Source organism: Tympanuchus pallidicinctus, unplaced genomic scaffold (assembly GCF_026119805.1).
Source record: "Tympanuchus pallidicinctus isolate F22 unplaced genomic scaffold, pur_lepc_1.0 scaffold4, whole genome shotgun sequence".
In the NCBI taxonomy this organism is placed as follows: domain Eukaryota; kingdom Metazoa; phylum Chordata; class Aves; order Galliformes; family Phasianidae; genus Tympanuchus; species Tympanuchus pallidicinctus.
The window spans coordinates 40,177,318-40,198,211 of NW_026294758.1; the positions used below are offsets into that span (position 1 = coordinate 40,177,318).

Here is a 20,894-nt window from a genome sequence, read left to right on the forward strand (position 1 = left end):
AGGTAAATGTGTGTATATTTTGGCAAGACAGCATTTCAGCTCTTGATCACCCAGCTGCCTATTAGTCAATAATCTGTTATTGGGTGTACAGAAGGGATTTTAAAGAAAAATGAACTATTGATGAAGAAAGGAAGAGGATCTCAGAGACAGTGGATATGAGCTTGCAAACCAGCATTTGATTTCAATTAATTTTCAGTCATCTGTGAGGTTACAGAAATTATTTGTAAAGAGACAGTATCTCGAAGACTCATGTAAGCATAGAGACTTTGGTACAGACACGGCTGTTGGACAAAAAAGAGGTAAAAAGCAAATGCCAAACAGTATTTACAATGTTTCTTTGGTTTTTCAAAGAAAGGTAGAGAGTCTATAAGGCAAAGAAAGAAAGGTAAAGAAAGAAATGTAAAGAGTCAGCAGATCCTTTCTTTCACTCACCATTATAGTATTTTGGAGCAAGCTGTATTTTATCACCATTGTGTTACCAGGTTAGCTGTATATGATGCCCTTGACCTGAAACCTTCCAATATTTTTTCCACTTAGAATTCCTCTGGAAATTAAGACATTTATAGTAAAGTACTGTTTTGAATATAAATCATTTTCAAATGGAAATGAATAAAACTGTGAACATGAAGACTGAAATCCAGGTAGAAAATTTAACACAGACAAACAAAATCTTTCCAAGCTGAGAGTGCTTATGAGTAAAAAAATGCCACACATTTTCACAAAAGATGTACACTAGTGCTTTGCTGCACAGATTCCGGTCCCACATTCTCAGTTGTGGCTGTTTTTCACGGCTAGTTTCAGAGCATGTTTTTTACATGTGCAATACTGCACTTTTTAGGAAATTTAATGAAAATGTATATGATTTAATCTATGCAAAGTCTATTTCCAGGAGTATATTTATGAGACTGGAATCAACTGCCTTGTGTATGACATGAAACATGAGAGTAGCTACAGCTGACCTTCAGAGTACTTATTCCAGACTTTACTGTGGCAGATTTTTTTCACAAGAAGTCACAGTCATATACAGCTGTCCAAAACAATTCTTCCACAGGTTTAGCATGTTCTGCAAACTGTGCCTTTACTTCATTTTTAAATTGAAGAGAGAGAGAGAAAGAGAGCAAAACCAAATGAACAGTGGGGGGGGGGGTGTGAGGGGGGTGGGGGGTGTAGGGGGGCGGGGGAGAAGTATAACAAAACCCATGTGAGTGACTTCCCAAACAATTATCCAGGATTAGCCCTTGCAGGTAGAGAGGACAGCTGTAAACCCCTCTAATCAGAGATGTGGACTGGAGAGAGGAGCAGGAGCTGCTCATGGGGAAAGTAACTTTCCTTTAGAAAATTTGTGCATTGCATAAAAGGTGAAAAAGTAAGAACTTGATACTTCCCAATATGGTGACTGTGGTTTTATATACAAAATAATCTAATATTATAAATGTAGGAAAGGTGAGTCATTTATACCAGTGTTTTCCATATTTATATCAAGAAATCTTGGTAAGGCACAGCATTTCTTTTCAACACAGAGTTCCCATAGGAGCAAACTCTGACAGGGAGAGCAAAGACAATGCCTCCTTAGCCTGCAGCCACTCTGGGGCTGAAGCCACCTCTACAAACTGGAGGGCAACTATGGTGCTGCAGTGGGACCCCTCCTTTCTGCGCCAACTTGCAGCTGAGCCTACCTTGTTTCCAAACAAATTTAGCTTCCTCATCAGTTGCATCCTGGGTGAATGCCTCTTCTCTCTGTATGATACTAAAGCCAAAACCCAGCACACATGAACCTCTGTGTCCTCTGTTTTAATTTCATTGAAGGAGTGCTAGTTTTGAAGCAATGGTACTTCATGAGTAGATGAGCACAGAGAAATGCATGTACTTCCTCATGTCTCCTAACAAGAGACAGCAGGGTGAATTGATTCTCCAGAACCAGCCTTCTTGCACTCAGACTCTTTCTGATTAACTTCAGTGATGAATAATTCAAAATTCTGAGCAAATAACAGCCTGAGACCCAATCCAAGTAACAGTCAAATTCCTCATCTGATTTTTGAAAATACGGCAGTATACAGAAAAGCCATTAATGTTTATCTCCGCAAAATAACTTTAGAACAGCATTTGCAAAGTCAAAACCCACACTAAGAAGAAGAAATAATAAGATTCCAAGCAGTATATCTGCCCCCTTCACACCAGTTACTACGATGTCTACTCACTTTAGCTTTTTCTGAATGCTGTATTCCCCAGGTTTCTTATCTTGGCAGGCCAGAGCCCTTACAGCTTCCTCTGGACTTAGCTGGAGGACTGTGAGTACAGCTAATTTTCCTAGAAAGGAAATATCTTGACAAACATATTTAAATAAATGAAAGTTTTTCTTCTACAATACCAAAACCAACAACAACAAAAACAACAACAACAAAAACCTCATAAACAAACCCCCCAAAAAGACAAACAAACAAAACCCACCCAACCCTGTTTTGCTTTGAATATTTATGAAAGTGCTGTTCTTTCATTAAGAAATTAATATGCTTTCTATTCAGATCTCCTCAACTTAGAGATGGATTCAGTTCTGGTCTTCACTTTTTGTGTTGAGCTCATGTTGGCTGTTGCAGATCTTTACTTGGGATTATAATTTTTAATAGTTAAAACTAAAAAATTTCTGCTGCTGAACTCATGCTGTTTGCCTTTGGGCAAGGTTCAAAGCCTGTCACAGCTATTGACTGTATTCAGAAAGGATTTGGTCACCAGTACATTTCCCATTCCTTCTGAGTTCCCCATAGCAGGGTAACAGTCTCCTGAAAGTGTTGAAAACTATTACACAGCTTCTTCTATTACACTTAGTAATAGCTAAAGCCAAAAAAAAGGGAATTTCCCTGAGCATTAATTCTTCCTGATGATTTGACGGGTCTGTTGGTCTCATCCCAGTAAAACTGGGGAGCAGTGAGCTGGAGCACAGAGACTCATGACTCACTGCAGGGCTTGGCAGGTCTTTGATACTCAGTTGATCCTTTCATTGCCTCCCTCTGCAAAACCCGTCTGCTGAAAAGTGACTGGTAGGGAGTCAGGAGGCCTGATGAGAGCCCTTGCAAAAGAATAGCGCTGAGTTACAGAAACGTGTTTTGCATGTTTCTCCTATGCTGAAAGCATAGTTGAAAGTCTTTTACTGATTACCTCCGTTTAGGATAGTAGCATATAGTCTGACAGATCAGTGAAAATAGTGAATACCCAAATCTATTCTTATCAAGCTGTAGGGCAGGTTTTGAGTGTCAAGGTTAATCTAGAGGGCAGATCACCTGCTCCCATGAAAGACTCCAAGGAAGGAACAAGTAAAGAGAGTAATGGTGTCATGTGTCCTCCAGGTAACTTTGGGAGATCTGGGTATGAGCTACCAGAAGGCTGTCTCTGGCCCCTCTTTTCCTTCCTTGTGCTCCACTCCAGCTGCAGGGCAGTGGTGAAGAAAAGTCATGACTTTTAGAAAAAGCCTGCTTTTTCTAAAATACCCATTGCCTACAGTAGAGAAGGACCATCCTGAAAGGAGGCAAACACAAAAGGTTGGTTACAGATGACAAAAGCCAAGCAGGTGGGGTGGGACTTTTTTCCTTGAAATGCCTCCTGCCGGTTTCCGCTGTTGGTGACTGGCACTGGTGCTGAGGGAGGGCATGAAGACTACATCTATCAGGAACTGCGGGTGCTCTTGTTTTTCGTAGGAGTACTAACTTGGCACTTATTCACAATGGATTTTGCAAATCATGAAGCTGGATGAGCCTTTGTTGCTTTTACACGTTGTCCTGGTATTTGAAAATTGCTTCTCTGCCAGCTGCTGGATCTTATTACAGTCATGATCTCAGCTGCTGACAGGGTTACTTAAACCAGTCGACTTCCCAGAGGCACGCAGCGCAGGAGCTGTGTTGCAAAAGCTTGCAAAATGCTCTGTTGAGGCAGAGCATTTCAATAAGTGTCTGTTTAACTTATTTTCTTAAACATTTGTTTAATTCTGATCTATTATTTTCTCCTAAGAAAGGAATACTTAGCCAAGAAAAAACGTAGAAGAGAGTACCACACCAGCAGGAGAGCTCTGCATGCCTGTGTGACCCTACCATGGAGGTACCACGGGGGAGACACAGCCAGGGAAAACAGAGAAAACAGAATCCCCCCAAGAGATATCAGCTCGTTGCCATGGAGGAAGGGATTTCTTCCCTCTGTGGGACATGACAGGATGGAGGTGGTTGCTCCACACTGCTTCCAGACAAGACGTGGGATAGCATGCCCCAGACTTCTTGGACTTTTGCACGAAATCCTACTATGTTATGTCCGCGGTGACTTTTTCACAGTACTAAATTTTAAACCTCCTGTGAGGTGGAATATGCTTCAACGTGAGTGCTAGTGGGAAAATATTGATTGCTGGAAGGCAGTTTATATATTATAATAATAATTGTTGATGATTTTCATCTAATTTCTATTGAGATTTCAGAAGACTTAAGGGCAGCAGGAATCTTGTACATACGCATTTCCCCTGTCAGTAGTGTCCATATTTCACAGGAGCATGAATTAATAGATACTTCTGGGCAAGAAATGGAAAATTATTTCCTCTGTCTGAAGTAAAGTGCCCTCTTTATGCTATGCTGCCAGCCTTCCCTGTTAGCGTTGTTGTAGCACTGATCATTTAACCAGAAGAGAAAAAAAAAAAGTTGCGTTTGAGTGATCACTCAAAACATTGCTCTGCCTTGGAAGACAAAGTTAGTGGGATTTACAGAGTAGCTTATTGGTGCAGGCAAGAAACCAAATTAGATTTATATCAAGTTAGACTTGGCTAGATGAAGTAGCTAGGCAAGGTTAGGTTAGGCTTGGGTAGGGTAGAGTAGGCTAAGTTAGGTTAAGATAGGCTGGGCTAGGCTGGTCCAGGTGAGAGTAGGGTGGGCTAGGCTGTGTGAGGAGCATGGCTGGCAGTGTGGAGACATTTGAGGTTAGAAACTCCCTTCTCGGAAGTGCAGTACTGTTCCTGCTTAGTGCTACAAAAGAGTGACGTTGTGGGTGGGGGAAGAGGAAAGAGGAGGGGTGATATCCCAGCAAACAGCTGCTGCAGCTGTGAAGAGAAAAAAGGAGGAAGATCAGGAGCAGTTGCAGCAGTCTGACCCCCGCAACAGGTAATGTCCCGTGTGCAGGGATGACCTAGGCTGCTCGTCAGGAAAAGGAAGGGGAAACAAAGCAGTGTGGGATGTGCCTGTGAGAGAAAAGCACGTCTTTCTGCAGGGTCTCAGCAGCTCTCCTTCCTGAGCTGCAGCACTTGCAGCTTCCCTCAGGGTGGGAGGGGGAAGGGGCAGAAGTTCAGACCAGGGTGACTTAGAAGGAAACCGTGTCAGTGAAGGGGCTTTTCTAGCAGACCTTTTCTAGAGAATTAAATAAATCTAAAGTAACACTGCTGCCTGGTTTCAGGGCAAGGGCTGCTTTGTCATGTGCAATGAGCCAGTCTGGGCTCAGGGAAGGCAGCTGGGAATGCCGTTGCTGCCGTGGCGGGGAAGCACCCGGCCCACATAGGCCCTGGCTGGGAAGGGTGGACCCCTGGGGGAGGCCTCATTTGGCACAGCCACTGAACAAGGTGCAGGCTGACCCTCTGCCCAGCCACGCTGACGTGGTTCTGCTGCTGGATGGCAGGGAGGAAAAGAAGCTTCAGAACATCTTGCCTGTATAAGATCAGAATGGCCCTGTGTTTCATCTAAGGGTTCTAGGTTTCCAGCTCAGAGCCAGAGAGAGTTAAGGTGAGCACTGCCACTATGCAAGACAGTGTTGGTTGCTAGCATTTCAGTGTATGTGTTATAAAATCAGCCACAGTAGGTAATGTGGAATTGAAAACCCAAACAACAGACGGCATATTGACCTTCTGTATCTCTTTACTGCAAGTCCCATGTCTTTTTCTTTCACCTGTTATCGGAGCACTGTGATGTGCAATGCTTTCAGTCTGAGAAACATTAAAAGCACTCCGGAAGCACTGAAGTGCACCACACTACAGACAACAGAGGCAGCAGAAACTCCATTTCTCAAACCAGGCACTGAGGAGGCAGAATGAGATTGGCAAGATCAGTCAGTGTGCCTAAACTGAACTGCTGTCCACAGGAAGTTGCTGGACTTGCTGGTCTATGCTTTTCCTGCTAGGGTGCTGCAGCCACAGGCTCTGTGAGGTGAATGTGGAGTGTTGCCTGCTGTGAGTTGAGCAGAGAAGGGAATCTAATTAAAGCCCATCTCGTCTGCCAGTGTCCAGTCAAACAGAAGAATGTCGATGAACTTTCTCTTGTGACACAAAACTGACAGAACAGGGAGATGGGTTAACTTCAATCTGCTCCTGACTACCTAGGAGAAGGGTCTGGCCTTAACGCCCTGGAAATGAGGAAGATTATAGGGAACAACTGCATTTCCATTTCCTGTGATTGCACTGATACCACCTTTTATACTTTGCAGATTTATTTGCACCTGCTGAAATAATCTCTTTGGTCTTGGTACCTTTTGTGTAAGTATTAACACAGTGGGATGAAACCCCATTTTGAGATCAGGAGCACTCCTTCACTCAAAGAACACCAACACATGAGAGATCGGTCTTCCAGGTAACAAAATTCCACAGTGCCTGCCCGCACATCTCTATGCTTCATGGGCAATAATGGGGCTCTCTATAACAACAGCATGTACATATAAAAGATCATGAGTTTAACATAGAATGGGTGCCATAACGACTAAATGCTAGCATGAAGCTGCAGTTATAAACACCTTGGTTACACTCTGCTTAGCAAAGATTAGGCTGTTTAAGAATTGCTAATACAATAACATCTAGCCAGTGGATGGAGGAAGAATTCAGAAAGTAAAAGCCACTGAAAGACATGTTCTGAGGAAAAGAGATAGATTTAGCAGATGTGATAAGCTCTTCTCCAGAAGAGAGAGACCGTGCACTCAGTGCAAAGCTCACATGGCAGTATGGGGCCAAACAGAGTGGCGGAGGAACTGTCTGGAAAGCCTTAGGATTTTTATGATGATTCCTATAACTTTCCTACATTACAGGCTGCAGTAATAAGGCAATAAATCCCAACAATATTTTGTTTATCTTTTTGCCATGTACAGTGTCCCACTTGTTTGTGTTTTTTTTGGTTGGGTGGTTGTTTCTTTTTTACCATAAGAAGAAAGAAATGTGCCATCCAGCAAGAAAGCAGGTGGAATTTTAGGTCATTTGGTCTTACTGAATTTCAGTCAAATTCAGCTGTATCATAGTTTTCCCAAAATAAAAGTTTACGGATTGTCTCTTGTCTTGTCTTCAAGTATCCTACTTTGATAGTATCAATGTGCACTGATGTATCTTTGGAGGCAAACTGTGCCAACAAATCCTTTTGTGCTTGTAGAAGTAATTACTGGAATAATAGCCATCCTGTGTATCAGGAAGAGAAGAAGAAAGGCATTTACTATGATAACCGTAGGATATACTTCGATTAAAAATCTAAGTCAGATTACCTAAGTCAGTTTGCAAAAAAACATCAACAACAAACCACCAACCAAACAGCACAACCATCCATATTCTTATTATTTATTGTGATTGCTATTTATTATCTTGCTAACTTATTATTGTAGTAACCTTACTACAATGTTGGGAATGAATTATATTCATTTATAATGTTCATATATTCCAAAGCCCAGAAATTCACTTTGCTTATGTGTAGACATAAAGGAAAAAAGGTTTGGTGGCAGACATTTCACGATAACACAAACACATGGGAACAAAGGGCAAGAGATCTTAGTAATTACTGGGACAGAGAATCAATTAGTTAGATGAACTCTTATAAAAAAATTAATACATTCATTTTCAAAAAAGATAGCCCTTTTTGTAGCTGGAGGACAGACAATCATCCTCTACAGAATAAGTGATAAGAAAATGTATTTATGGAAATTGAAATTAAATATCTCCAGAACCTATAGCATTCTGCAATCAGATTATTTGGAGTAGGTGATCTTTCAAGATCCCTTCCAACCCCTGACGTTCCGTGATTCTACGATTATTTATTAAAATCAGAATAGCTATAAAAATCTGTTGTCTTCAACAGATGATTCAATTTATTAAATGTAGCTTGAAAGTGTGCAGAATGACACAGCTGAGAATTTGCTCTATCAAATAGCGTTATTGTGCTCTTTGCATCTGTTGTAATTTCCATGGAATTCAGTGGAAGGCATTATTTTTGGAGTTGTATTTAAATAATACAGTTTGCTTTAACATTTTCACCTCCACAGCTTTATTGTGAAGACCTACCTCTTTGTGTATGATCTGATGCAATTCTGTGGGCATTCCTGGATATTTACAAATATGATCATCAGGTACATGTCGTTTGGAAGAGGTAGGTTTCGTTCTGTGTTTCCCTTAAACATTTTAGGAGGCCGTCGTGTAGAGAAACTTAACAAAATGTAGACATACATAGCTCTGTCCAATACCATGGGTTGTAATTTTAATTAAGAAAAACATTGCTTCTTTTCATTAAAAAGGATGAACAATTTACTTGTACACTGCAGCAAAAATTGAGCTTTTTAATATTCAGTACTGTGCCAGCAACATTTGATTTAGATGCAGACCTACATGGGAGTACGTCAAGTCATTATGGTATCAGTCCTATTGAAGCCACTGGGAGGGAAGATGTTTGTAATTACTGCACACAACTTTGCATCTCCCAAAACTTCACAGCATATTTCTCTTTCAGTTTCAGTTGTCTGAAGTTAATGCACAAAAATAGAAAACAAATGACTGGAAATTCAAAATAGTTTAGAGGTGGCAGTTGTGGATACATAACATACATATTTTGTGGTTGAGCTGATTTAGGAGGTACCATGGGTACAGATACAGGCAGGAACTTCAGCATCTCCTCATATCTTATGCTTCTTCATGTTTGAAAATATCCTAAAGGGATATCTGTAAACCAACATATCCTGTGCAGTGTCTGCCAGTGCATCAAATATAGACACTCCCATTCTTTTCTCTGCTTCCTGCCTCTGTGTGAGATCTGCCTGAGGGTAGGGAGGCCCTTCAGAGGAATCTGGATAGGCTGGATCACTGGGCTAGGACAAATGGGATGAGGTTCAACAAGGCCACGTGCGGGGTTCTGCACTTTGGCCACAACAACCCCATGCATGTTACAGTCTTGGGGCTGAGTGGCTGGATGACTGTGAAGAGGAAAGGGACCTGGGGGTGTTGGTTGATGCTCGGCTGAACATGAGCCCACAGTGTGCCCAGGTGGCCAAGAGGGCCAACGGCATCCTGGCCTGCATTAGAAATTGTGTGGCCAGCAGCAGCAGGGAGGTGATCATCCACCTCTACTCAGCACTGGTGAGGCCGCACCTCGAGTACTGTGTTCAGTTTTGGGCTCCTCACTACAAGAAAGACACTGAGGCCCTGGAACGTGTTCAAAGGAGGGCAACAAAGCTGGTGAGGGGTCTGGAGCACAAATCTTATGAGGAGCGACTGAGGGAGCTGGGATTGTTCAGTGTGGAGAAGAGGAGGCTCAGGGGAGACCTCATTGCACTCTACAACTTCCTGAAGGGAGGTTGTGATGAGGAGGGGTTTGGCCTCTTCTCCCAGGCAACAAACAGGACCTGAGGAAATGACCACAATTTGTACCAGAGGAGGTTTATGTTAGACATGAGGAAGAACTTTTTCTCTCAGAGAGTGGTCAGGCACTGGAATGGCTGCCCAGGGAGGCGGTGGAGTCGCCGTCCCTGGCAGTGTTCAAGAGGCGTCTGGATGAGGAGCTACAAGATATGGTGTAGTGCTTGTGGTAGCATTGGTGATGGGAGGACGGTTGGACTGGATGATCTTGTAGATCCTTTCCAACCTTGTGATTCTGTGATTCTATAATCTGCAGACACAGCAGCCTGCCTTTTTCCCTTCCTAAATCTCTGCTTCTGCTACCTGAAATTCTGGCACCATATGAATTCTATTTCTTGTCATTTCCAGGTGCGACAGGCAGAATCAAACTCACCAGTTGGTCTGGACTTTTGCTTTGTAACCAATTCCAATTTTCTTCTTTATTTTTCCTGTAGATTCATTGGCCGACACTTTTTACTCCATAGGTCTTGTGATGCGCCTTTGTCAGTTGTTGTCTATACTGGAGATCCTACACATCCTCATTGGCATTGATAAAAGCCGTCTCTTCCCCAGGTTTTTGCAGGTATGTCCTTAGCTGTATTCTACAACTTATGTAATTCTGAACTAGCCATGCTACTCTGAAAGGTCTGGATGCCTACCTGTGCGATCTATTGTGGTTTAGCAGGGGGGTTGAGCATTATGATATCTTGAGGTCCCTTCCAGCCCCTGTAATTCTGTGGTTTGCTGGTGTTTTTTATACTGTGGTCTTGCTTTCTGTTGGGAGTTCAACTAGGTTTTGGAAATTTTTTTTTTAATGCATCAGAAAAAGTAAAACTGTTGACTTGAATTTACCTTCAAACCTTTCTAATCTTTAACATTTGAATAATGGTGAAACTAGTGTAGCTCTCTGCAGTCAGAAGGTAGAAGACTAAGAGTAAGTTAGTTGTGTTTTTAGTTTTCTAAATAGTCCATTTTTGCCAAGTGACATATTACAAGGGTGAAGATGTTCCTCTTTTAAAATCTCCATTAGAGATGGACTGACTAGTAGAGATCTCTGTTCTTCATGCCGCTCATGAGGTATGGTATCAAATTTGCCAAAAACAAGTAACTGCTTTTTCTCCCTGCTTAAATCCATACATTTGTACACTAATCAGGATTTTTATTTTATTTTATTTTATTTTTTGAAAAGCACCCAATCTCATATATATATAATCCTTTAACAAATCTTATGTCATTTCTTGGAGACAAGAGCAGTCCAGTAAGCCTGCCTGGCATTAGAGTGAGGTCTTCCTTTGGAGAGTTTACACACTCCCCAACCCTGACATGGTCTGTTCTTTTCACACCCATCCCTACGGAAGCAGAGATCAAGGAAGCCTGCACACACACTTCTGTGAACCAGCACAGAAGACAGCAGATGTGAACTGTAAGCAAGAAAACAGTGATCTTTCTTGTGTACTGCAATTAGTGCAGTATTATCCAGGGCAGCATTAACAGGGTGAGTCAGAGAAGGGTTTGGCACTGTGACTCTCAGCATTTGCCCTGTGGTAAAGATAGATGTGGATCTTTACTTGGCTGTTTCCCCATCAAAAAAAAACTGTCTTATCTTGATGTTAGCATCACTTTCATGCTATCCAGATAAGGTGCACAGACTTCTGAATACAGGCTCTGTTTTCATTTGTGTTGGTCTGTTTTGCTGTGACGGTACAGCTTAAGCATCTGTGTGCTTACATTAATCCTTTGTGCTTTGCCATGCCTTCCTCTGCATCTTGGGAAGAGGACATATTTTCCATAATGCACTGGAAAAAAACGGTAGAGAGGCTTATCCTACCACAGCCTGCTGGGCTACTGCCAATAGTGCACTGTAAGGCTGCAGTAATTTGGTAGTGGTTGTGGCAGTTCTTTTTTTCCACTGCTTGTTCTGACTGTAAGTAAACAACATCCTTAGATGCATCCCTGGGGGTGCATGTTTATGCACATCCACAGTTAAGTTAGTCTCAGAGATGAGAACAGGTGGTAATGGCAGTGCTGTGGGAGCACATGGACGGAGGTGAATCACCTTCAATAAAACCAGCTGCAAATGCACCCCTGTGACAGCTGATTTTTCTGCTGACTCTATTGCAGAAAGAAGCTTTTAGTGGAGTTTGAATGAAGAATTTGCAGGGTACACGTCGAGATACACATTACAGACAGTGCAAAAGCAAGCTCAGGTGTTTTCTGGAAAACCAATTTGGGACAGCCTCATTGAGGGACAGTTTCAGACTGTCAGAATTGTGAGAAGAATTAGGTAGGTCAAGGCCAAGCCACACTGCAACAGAAGGACAGTTCTCATGTTATGGGTGCTCTTGGGAAAGAGAAGTGGAGGGAGGGGCACAAAGCTGGTGCAAATGAATGTCCCTCATGGCATTTGCAGACTGGGTGACTGAGAAGAGGCCAGGAGACAGGGTATCACGTGTCTTGCAGTTGCCAAAGCAGTGAAATTTAATATTCTTCTGTTCAGCGAGTAAAAACAGATGGCACTGACACTTCAGCAAGAGATGTAGGGAAAGACTGCTGTTTCTCAGGTGCTAATGATACTGCATAGTCACTACTGTTATTAGTAAATGGAAGTGAATGTGCAGTCTGCTCCTGCGCAAGCCTCAGCTAGCCTGATCTGTTCTGTTTCACTAACTTATTTAAATGCCCAGGCTGCCTTGTGGAAATTTACCCTCTTCTACAGCACTCACTGTATCCTGTGAGAGACCAGTGCTGGGACAGGAAGGAAACTCCAGTTTAACACAAAGATCAAGAAGGAATTAAAAATGAAACCGTTTTACTTATGCTTTGTGATGTGTTAGCACATACTTCCCTTTTCTGAACATGAAAACATTGGACTTCTGGTTTTGCTACTTTTTTTTTTTTTTTTAAGGGAGTAGCGACAGAGAAGAATGTATTTTCATTTGTGCAAGAGACAGATGATCTATGCAAGTGAACTGCATCTTAGCAGTTTGTATATGTCCGTAAACCTAGGTATATACATTCATGAATGCGTGCACACGTGTATTTACACAATTCCAGATATGTGTGCCTAGGCTCACACCGAGTGACATTTCCTGGAACTGCCTCTTTCTCAGGTAGCACTGTGTCCTTCTCCTTGCTTCAGTTCTCACAGAGAAAGATATGTTGAACTTTTCATTACTGTGATACAGCTTTTGTTTCCAGGTGACACACTTCCTTGTGGCAATTCCTTGAAGTATCTTTCACGCTAACAGAATTGCAGAATTCTCTCTCCACAGCGCAGTCTGATTTTAGGGTCTGTAACAAACTGCCCCCAGGACCAGCACTGTCCTCCGTTACCATTCTTCACCAAGATCCTTTTAACTCAGTTTCTGTTCTGTTTATTCTCTGCTGCCCACAATCCCATTCAATATTCCACTTCTTCTACTTTAAAAAAAATAACCCACACTTATTTTTAAATTATTATATATTGAGCTGTAATATTGCTACAGTACATTTTAAGCTGGAGCACTGCCTGTTCGATCTATTTTATATCTTTTCATTTGTAAAGGAATACCTTTTGGATCATCTAAGGGTCAGCCATTAGGAAAATGGTGTTATGACATAAATGTTATGGCAACAATCGATATAAATGATGAGGTAAAAGCCATTTCTTCTATCTAGGAATAAGAAAGGAAAAAAACCAATTTAACTTTTCTTCCTAATTTTTGGAAATCTCCCATGAGAGAGATCCTTCAAGATTCAGATCTCCAAGCTATGAAAAGCAGAGCTGGGAATGTGACATTACAGCTGTCTAGCATACTGTTTTGCTAAAACAGCATAGAAATGAGAGTTATTGAACATGCTAGCCTGAGTTCACAGTTCTTTTTTTTCCTTTCAGATCACTGAGAGAATAATTGTGTTGTTTGTCGTGATCAACAGTCAGGAAGAAGTTCAAGGGAAATACATTGTGTGTGTTTTATTTTTCCTTTGGAATTTATTAGATGTGGTCAGGTAAGAAGTCAGTGGTGAAACTGTGAAGGGAGAGTGGTTTGTTCTTCTTACTATATTGAAATTGACAGAAAAACGTTTTTTTCAATTTTAAATAAAAGCTTAGACTTGATAAGCTGCTTATTAATTTTCATAATAATTGGCATATCTGGGAGACAGAGTAATTTACAGAAGAAAATCGCTGCATTAACATTTCTGGTTCAAAGGATTGGACTTTATTAACAAAAAGAATGAAGAAAATCCTAGCAATGTACAGAGGAGTGGCAGTTTCCCAGTGTGATTTACAATCCCATTGTTTTAGTATTTAAAAGCACAGCTATTTGTTTTAATATGTCACGTTGATCCAAAGACAGTTGGCACAGTAAGGCAGCACCTGCAGAACTTATTCTTGAGATTGAAAAGTTATTCTGCATTTAATTGCACTGTGCTTTATATGGAAAGCCAAGGAGCTCCTGCTGCAGAGAGCAAGAATTTTGGTGTAGTTACACACACAGGAAGAACTCAGAAGAGACAAAAAGGACACAACACAGTTTAGGATTTATATCTCAGAAGATCTGTGTGGTGACCGTGGTGGAATATAACAGTGCAAATTCCATCTTGCTGATTTTTGCTTTGATATCTGCAGTCAGTAACATTTTTCAAATGTTACTTAAGCCTCTGTGAGCCTCAGTTTGTAGACTTACAGCAAGGAGAGCAGATGGAGTCAAGCGTTCAAACAAGGCAAAGCCCTCATGATAACCTCCCAACAGGAGCTGATTTCTTTACGGGTTACACACTGCCTACCCATCTAAAATAGTCCTCTGCTATTTTGAATACACTGTTTTGAGGACTGACTGGGGAGTACGTATTTTAGCAACAGAACAAATGCTTATTTCAAGAGACCTGGAAAAGGAAACTGGCTGGTAGGATTGATAAGAAAGTCTGAAGCTGAATTAAAATCTGTTTGTACCACACGCGTTAATAAACCACTTGTTGTCTTGTTTGGATCATCACTCCATTTATTTTTGAATTTAGTAAAGCTGACAGAGTAGAACTTAATTTCAAATGAAAACATTCTGCACAGCCAGGGAGAGGTCAAAAGTGTAAGTAATATTGGCTATAGAGTCCTGTTGATGCATGACAGTTCTGTAAATACATGATGATTTTACATTATTATTGACAAACAGAATCCAACTTCATGTCAGTAACAGTGGCTCTTTAATCGGTAGGTAGGATGTAGTGGTTGGAAGCAGCAAGTGTACAATTAAAACGTGAAGGCATAAAGTAACTCCTGCTGACTCAGACATCTTAACTGGTTTACTTTACAGCACCTGTGCTGTGGTCTAGCAATTCAGAGGAGCATTAGACATTATTCCATCCCACAGCATATGAGTCTCGAAGTATTACCAAACACTAGCACATAGTTCCTTAGGAACATAAATCCCTGTGCATTAGGGCTAGTGATACACTGATGGCAAATACTGCAAAGTTTTCCATGTCTGAGCTTTCTTGCTTATGTCATAGACAGTCCAGAGAGGTATATAGAGAGGGAGTTGCTGTCTCCTTTCTCCACTGGATTGAGGTTAAGCCTTAGAAACACTAATTTTAAAAAGAGAGAAGTTGTAGAGGGTAAGCTTGAGAGAAACTGATACATTTCTAGCCTTCCAGTCTCCTACAGTCCAGGAATTATACAAAATTAGTTTAGTTAATTAGTAGAATAAGTATGAGGTTTGTTTAATGCTGGCTTTATCCGTCAGAAACAGTTCTGGCTTACAGTGGTTTACCTTTTTTAGATATCTCTAGCATTACCACAGGGCAAAGAGCCTTTCAGATGGCCAGAAATATGAATGGACAAGCTTCTGCACTGTCCAGAAAGCCATTTGTTAGTTGTAGGTCACAGAAACTTGCTATCTTTAGCTCACTTTTGGACACTGAGGTCCTAGGCGTTCAGGTCTCCTCGTGGGAGGCATCAGCATCAGCAGCCACACTAAGAACAAAATGCTGCAGTAGACTGGAGTGCTACTCCTTTTTTTTTTTTGGTACCAATGACCCCTTCTGAGGCCAGAGGAGGGACAGCCATACTACAGAAGAGTGAATAGCTGTGTGTGCCTGGCTGTTCAGTCTCTAGCAGTGCTGTAACTATTCTAGTGGACATACATAAGCATTTTCTTAACCAACCAGCAGTCATGCTGCACCTGCCCCTCCCTTGTAATGTGCCCATCTGAAATCTGCTGTCTGATGCACTGAGTTGGAATCATGTGCACTTTGGGCTGGAGAGCTGTCTTGCTGTCTGCCTGCTCCAGGTTAGCACTGCAAATAACACTTGTGAAAACTGTGAACTATCCATTTTTCAACCTGAATGAGAGTCTGAACAAAATTTCTAAAGTTATGCTCTGGAAGATTCTCAGATGCTTCTACACTCTTCTGCAACTCCCTCAGATTTTTCAGTAATGCTTCTTTAAAGACACGCTTATTAATCTGAGATCACCTCCTCTTCCTCTTGCTGTAGGTACACTTACAACATGTTGGCAAGGATGGACATACACTACTTACCACTGACATGGCTGAACTTCTCACTGTGCATCCTGCTCTACCCGCTTTCAGTTCTGGCTAAAGGTAGGCAGATGGGATGGGGGACCAACCACAGATTCATTTATCTTCTCCAATAAAATTTAATCTGTTCAGTTGTCATTTGTGTTTCTAGGACATTTCTATGTTGCCAAAGCAGACATAAATGTTTCTGTACAGGCTAGTTAACCTTTGTGTCACTTGTCTTTTCTGCGACTTCTTTCTTTTTAGGAGTTCTCTGTTTTTAAGAGTATGGTAAAACACACAGATTCCAGACTGGCTGCATTAGCCTAAAAATAACAGTGCTGCTTTTTTCCCCACTGAGGCTGACACTGTCAGCTTAGCCATGCTTAGCCACTTATCACGCTTGCATTGGGAAATGTGCCCACCGAGATCATATGGCCAGCAGCACAACTGCAGCAGTGGCAGAATTTTTTATGAATAGTAAAATCTCCTAATTCTTGTGTTTATAGAAAGCAATACCTCAGACCTACAAAACTGAACTCGTGGAGAAAATAATGTGTACCTGTGCATATAAATGACATGGCAAATTCAGCATACAGCGTGGCTATCTGTGCCCTATAAATCTTTTTTACAATGATCTTCTACTTCCTTTGACCAAAGGCTTACCATGTTATTTTGCAGCATTTACGATCTGTGTATCACTGCCTTATTTTGAATCCTTTGGCACATACTCCATCAAGCTGCCATTTCCATTTGCCTTCTCAGTCTACTTCCCCTATGTTCTGAAAATGTACCTGCTGGTGCTGTTTACAGGTAAGTATCTCATCCTTCAGAATGCCAGGTCTCAACACAACTGTAGTGCCCTTGACAACTAAAAATTGCAATCAGATCAGCGTAGCTCCTTTCACAAACTGTAACTTTCTTTGCAGTACCTCGTGGGCAGTACTGCAGGATGGCTCAAGCGCAGCTGATTTGAATTCAGATGTTTTTCATACACAAATAATTGATTTTGCAAGAAATGTGTGTGTGTTGGAGAGATAATATATATATATACTTAATACATATATAAAGTTCTTAAATTATCTTGGCCTTATACAGACTTTGGAAGTTTTCTTGTTAATTAGTTCCTATTTGGCCATACTCTGTGCTATGCTTCCTCACTCATTACTCTCAGTTGGTGTGAATACTCACATTTATATTAAGACTTGTGTGGCCTATTTATTCATCAGAGGGATTTAAAAAAAGCCAAAAATTGCATATAATCTGAGCTTTTTCTCCTTCACAACAATATGCTGTTGTAAAAATGTGGACTACAACTAACCTTGCGGCTAAGCCTTTGTTCTGTTATTGGCTTTAAGGCTAATTGGAAGAATCTCATCATTGTAATGTAGCATTCAGTTGTTATGTTCATGAAAGGGACCGTTCAGAGTTGCCATACAAAGGCTTGTATTATTTCTCCTACGTGAACTGAGGGTGCTTTGGACTACCTTCCCTTGTTCTTACACCATTTTGTGTTTTAATTCAGGTATGTGCTTTATCATCCGGAACCTCTTCTCAGAAAGGAAGGCTCACTTAGAGACAGGCAACTCCAAAAAGAAAAGAAACTAAGCTGATACTTCGTTTTGAAATATGAAATTTATTCCTGGAGGGCTAGTGCGTGTCATAGGCAGAGAAGAAGAGACAAAGATTTTCCATGCATAACTCCTGTTTGCGTGCACGTTATCCAGCTGTGTTGAATCTTCAGAAAAGAAACATCTCTAGTGCTCCTCAAAAATGGACCAGCTTGGAGTAACTTGTTACTTTTGGAAGTTTTGACGTCAAATATCAGGATTTTTAAAAATGAGTATTTTTCTAATAAAAGAGGACTCAGGACTCACTCAGAAAAAAAAATGTAGAAGAGTGCCTTCACCACAGTTACACTAACAGCCCTTATTTTGGTGTTTATTCTTGCCTTATCATCATCAGGTATTCTGTAACAACACCACCACTTCATGTATTATATTAAACAAACATGTACGTGCCTCCTATACATAGATTGGCTATAATTTCTCAAAGAGCTGAAGCTGGAAGCTTTGCATCCTATGAGATTCATGTGCTGACTGCCTCAGACATTCACAAAAGACCCCTGACCTTCTGGCCCATTCTGCTAAGGAGATTCCAGCAAAGTAAACCGTGAGGGCAAATGATCAGGTACCCGGGTACTACATATCACTGTGCTGGGAGAACCTTTATCACTGATGTGATTTTTCTTCCATGCAGAACAGCAAACGCATTAGAAGTGTGACTTGATAGTGTGAAGGTAACGACCATCAAAAAACCTCGTGCAAAGTTCTACCTGTTTCACTTCAGTCCACTGCCTCTTTTACTTCTATTGGACTACTTGTAAGGAAGCAACCAGAGCACAGTCTTTTGTATTTGGGAGTCACAAACATATAGCAGCCCAGGAAACCCTGTAAAAAGGAGAAAACAGTCTGTACTTGCTGCAGAAATAACTGCACAGGGATGTTTCTTATGTTTCATCCATATTGCCTATCACCTGCATTTTACTTCATGGAGCTGAGGGAGAAAACTGAGGCTTTTTTTTTTTTTTTTTTGAGCTTGAGCGAAAATTGGGGAAACGATGGAAGAGTTAAAGGTGAAATTAACACTATTGCATTACAAAGAGGCTGTTAGTACAGCTTTCTAAACCATGCCTCTTTGAGGATGTTCAATCTGTTTTAAGTAGCAGACAAGTGAGACTGGTCTTGACCTACTGTAATTTTTATTCAGTATACGTGGCAGACAGTGCCTGCAGACTGTTGCGACCACTGGGATATATGCAAACCTAAGCAATGGGATCCTACATGCAGTAGTTTAATGGGGAGCCTGGGTATTTTGAAAGCAGTGCAAACAAGAGTTAGTAATTTGGATGTTGTTACAGACACAGAGGTACTTTCACATTGGACTTCTGCCTGACCCAAACCACTCCAAATGCAGACAGTCTGCATAAAGAAAAAGATAATCAGCTGAAAACCGGTGGCAACTTCAAAGGACAGAGCTGAAACAGGAACACTTCACAACTGCATGACACTGTAATATGCCAAGTGAAACACAGACATTTCCCCTCGTGGTGATTCAATCGAATACTTTTGAGCTAAAACCAGAGTTAATAGCACAGGAAGGATGTGGAGCTGTTGGAGTGGGTCCAGAGGAGGGCCGTGAAGGCGGTCAGACAGTGGAAGAACTTCTCTTATGAAGAGAGGCTGAGGGAGCTGGGCTTTTTCAGCCTGGAGAATAGGCTCTGGGGAGACGTCATTGCAGCCTTCCAGTACCTTGGGGAGCTTATAAGCAAGAGGAGACAGGCTCTTTACATAGTCTGATAGGGATAGGACAAGGGAGACTGGCTTTCAAGTAGAGGGGAATAGATTTGTGTTAGTTAGAATGAAATTCTTAGAATACTCAGAGGGTGGTGAGGCACTGGCACAGCTGCCCAGAGAAGCTGTGGGTTCTTCATCCCTGGGGGTGCTTCAAGGCAAAACAGGATGGGGCAGCCCGGGCTGGTGGGACACAGCCCTGCTCACAACAGGAGGCTGGAACTGGAGAATCTTCAAGACCCCCTCCAACTATTCAGTGACCCTGTCTTATATTGGGTTTATGCTGCACAAAGGAAGGTACGTGGTTGGCTTCTGTGAGAGGAGGCCCACAGCTGTGACGTGGCCAGGGGGCTGGTGTGAGACGACTCCAGAACAGCTACCACAGGACACCAGTGAACCTATGAACACTGTGAGTAGTGCTTCTGCGGAAACGTTATCTGAGAAAATGTTGGAAACACTGCACACTAGCTGTGAGGGAGAGGAGCAAAAATGTGTGAGAAGCAGCCAAGGACAGTGCAGCAGGAGGTGCTCCAGGCACACAGCAGAGCTCCAAGTGCAGCAATGAAGGACGGCAGCTGTGGATGTGGACTCACTGAAGAAGCCATGGAAATGCTGGAGCAGCCTTTTCCAGATGGCCTCTACTCCACAGTGAAGACATATGCTGGACCAGCTCTTGAAATACTACAGTCCATGAGCAGGGCCTGCACCAGTGCAGATGCTGAAGGAGGGATCCCACACGAGGGCAGGGTGCAGTATGAGAAGAAAGCAGCAGAAAAGACAAAGCGTTATCACAATGCCTGTTTTCCCATCCCCCTTGACAGGAATTAAGAATTGAAGTTGAGCATGTAGGAGGGAATGTTTTTGTATTTGTTTATAACCACACCATGCTTATTTGGCAATAAACTGATCCTCCCCTGACTCAAGTTTGTTTTGCTCATGATGGTAAATGGTGAATTTCCCTGCCTTCAACTCAGCCCACCTCTGAGATTTTCTTCCTGTTCTGGTTAGGAGGCTGGGTAAGCATCCAGCAACCAGCCTGCTCAAACCCAGCAAAGATATTCATGTTTGCTTGTTTTAATATAAAAATACATATTCTGCTTCCATTGCACTGATTCTAATAGCTGGCTAAAAGGCTGGAATTTAGAACAATTCTTTGAAATCACTGTGAGAAGGAACTCCAGCATTTGAAGTTACTTACAGGAAACTTCCTCCATTCCTGGTACACAGGTAAGTTGGGGCAGACAAGAGGGGGATTTAGGGAAGAAAGCCCTCGATGTATGATCACAGTAGGACACTGTAACTTCAACTCCACCTTATGTAATTTCTGGGAAGGTCAGGACTGGGCAGGCAAAAAAAAAAAGTGCCTCAAATATTGCCTGGCTTCTTTTCACCTCCGGGAAAGAAAACCCTTGAACAAAACAAGCACTTTTCTTACATAACTATATGAAGACAACAAAGAGCCA

General features: G+C 41.8%; 1 protein-coding gene across 2 annotated transcripts; it reads left to right on the top strand.

Annotated features, from left to right (window-relative positions):
- Positions 1-5,019: 5,019 nt before the first annotated feature.
- Positions 5,020-20,349, top strand: HACD4 (3-hydroxyacyl-CoA dehydratase 4). 2 transcript variants are annotated; one of them, XM_052700502.1, is made up of 8 exons: positions 5,020-5,126; positions 6,436-6,578; positions 8,242-8,345; positions 10,039-10,166; positions 13,458-13,570; positions 16,056-16,162; positions 16,760-16,891; positions 17,604-20,349. In XM_052700502.1, the coding sequence occupies exons 2-8, from the start codon at positions 6,505-6,507 to the stop codon at positions 17,684-17,686; spliced, it is 741 nt and encodes a 246-aa protein (XP_052556462.1). In that variant the 5' UTR covers positions 5,020-5,126; positions 6,436-6,504; the 3' UTR covers positions 17,687-20,349. The 2 variants fall into 2 exon arrangements, with proteins under 2 accessions (XP_052556462.1, XP_052556463.1); XM_052700503.1 differs by having other exon boundaries at positions 6,436-6,484.
- Positions 20,350-20,894: the final 545 nt, after the last annotated feature.

What these genes read in the sequence shown, in the direction of transcription:
- HACD4 (XM_052700502.1), top strand. Translation starts at nt 6,505, where the DNA reads ATGAAACCCCATTTTGAGATCAGGAGCACTCCTTCACTCAAAGAACAC. An exon ending in GCTTTCAGTTCTGGCTAAAG is followed by an intron (nt 16,163 to 16,759) that starts GTAGGCAGATGG and finishes GTTATTTTGCAG; the next exon opens with CATTTACGATCTGTGTATCA. An exon ending in CCTGCTGGTGCTGTTTACAG is followed by an intron (nt 16,892 to 17,603) that starts GTAAGTATCTCA and finishes GTTTTAATTCAG; the next exon opens with GTATGTGCTTTATCATCCGG.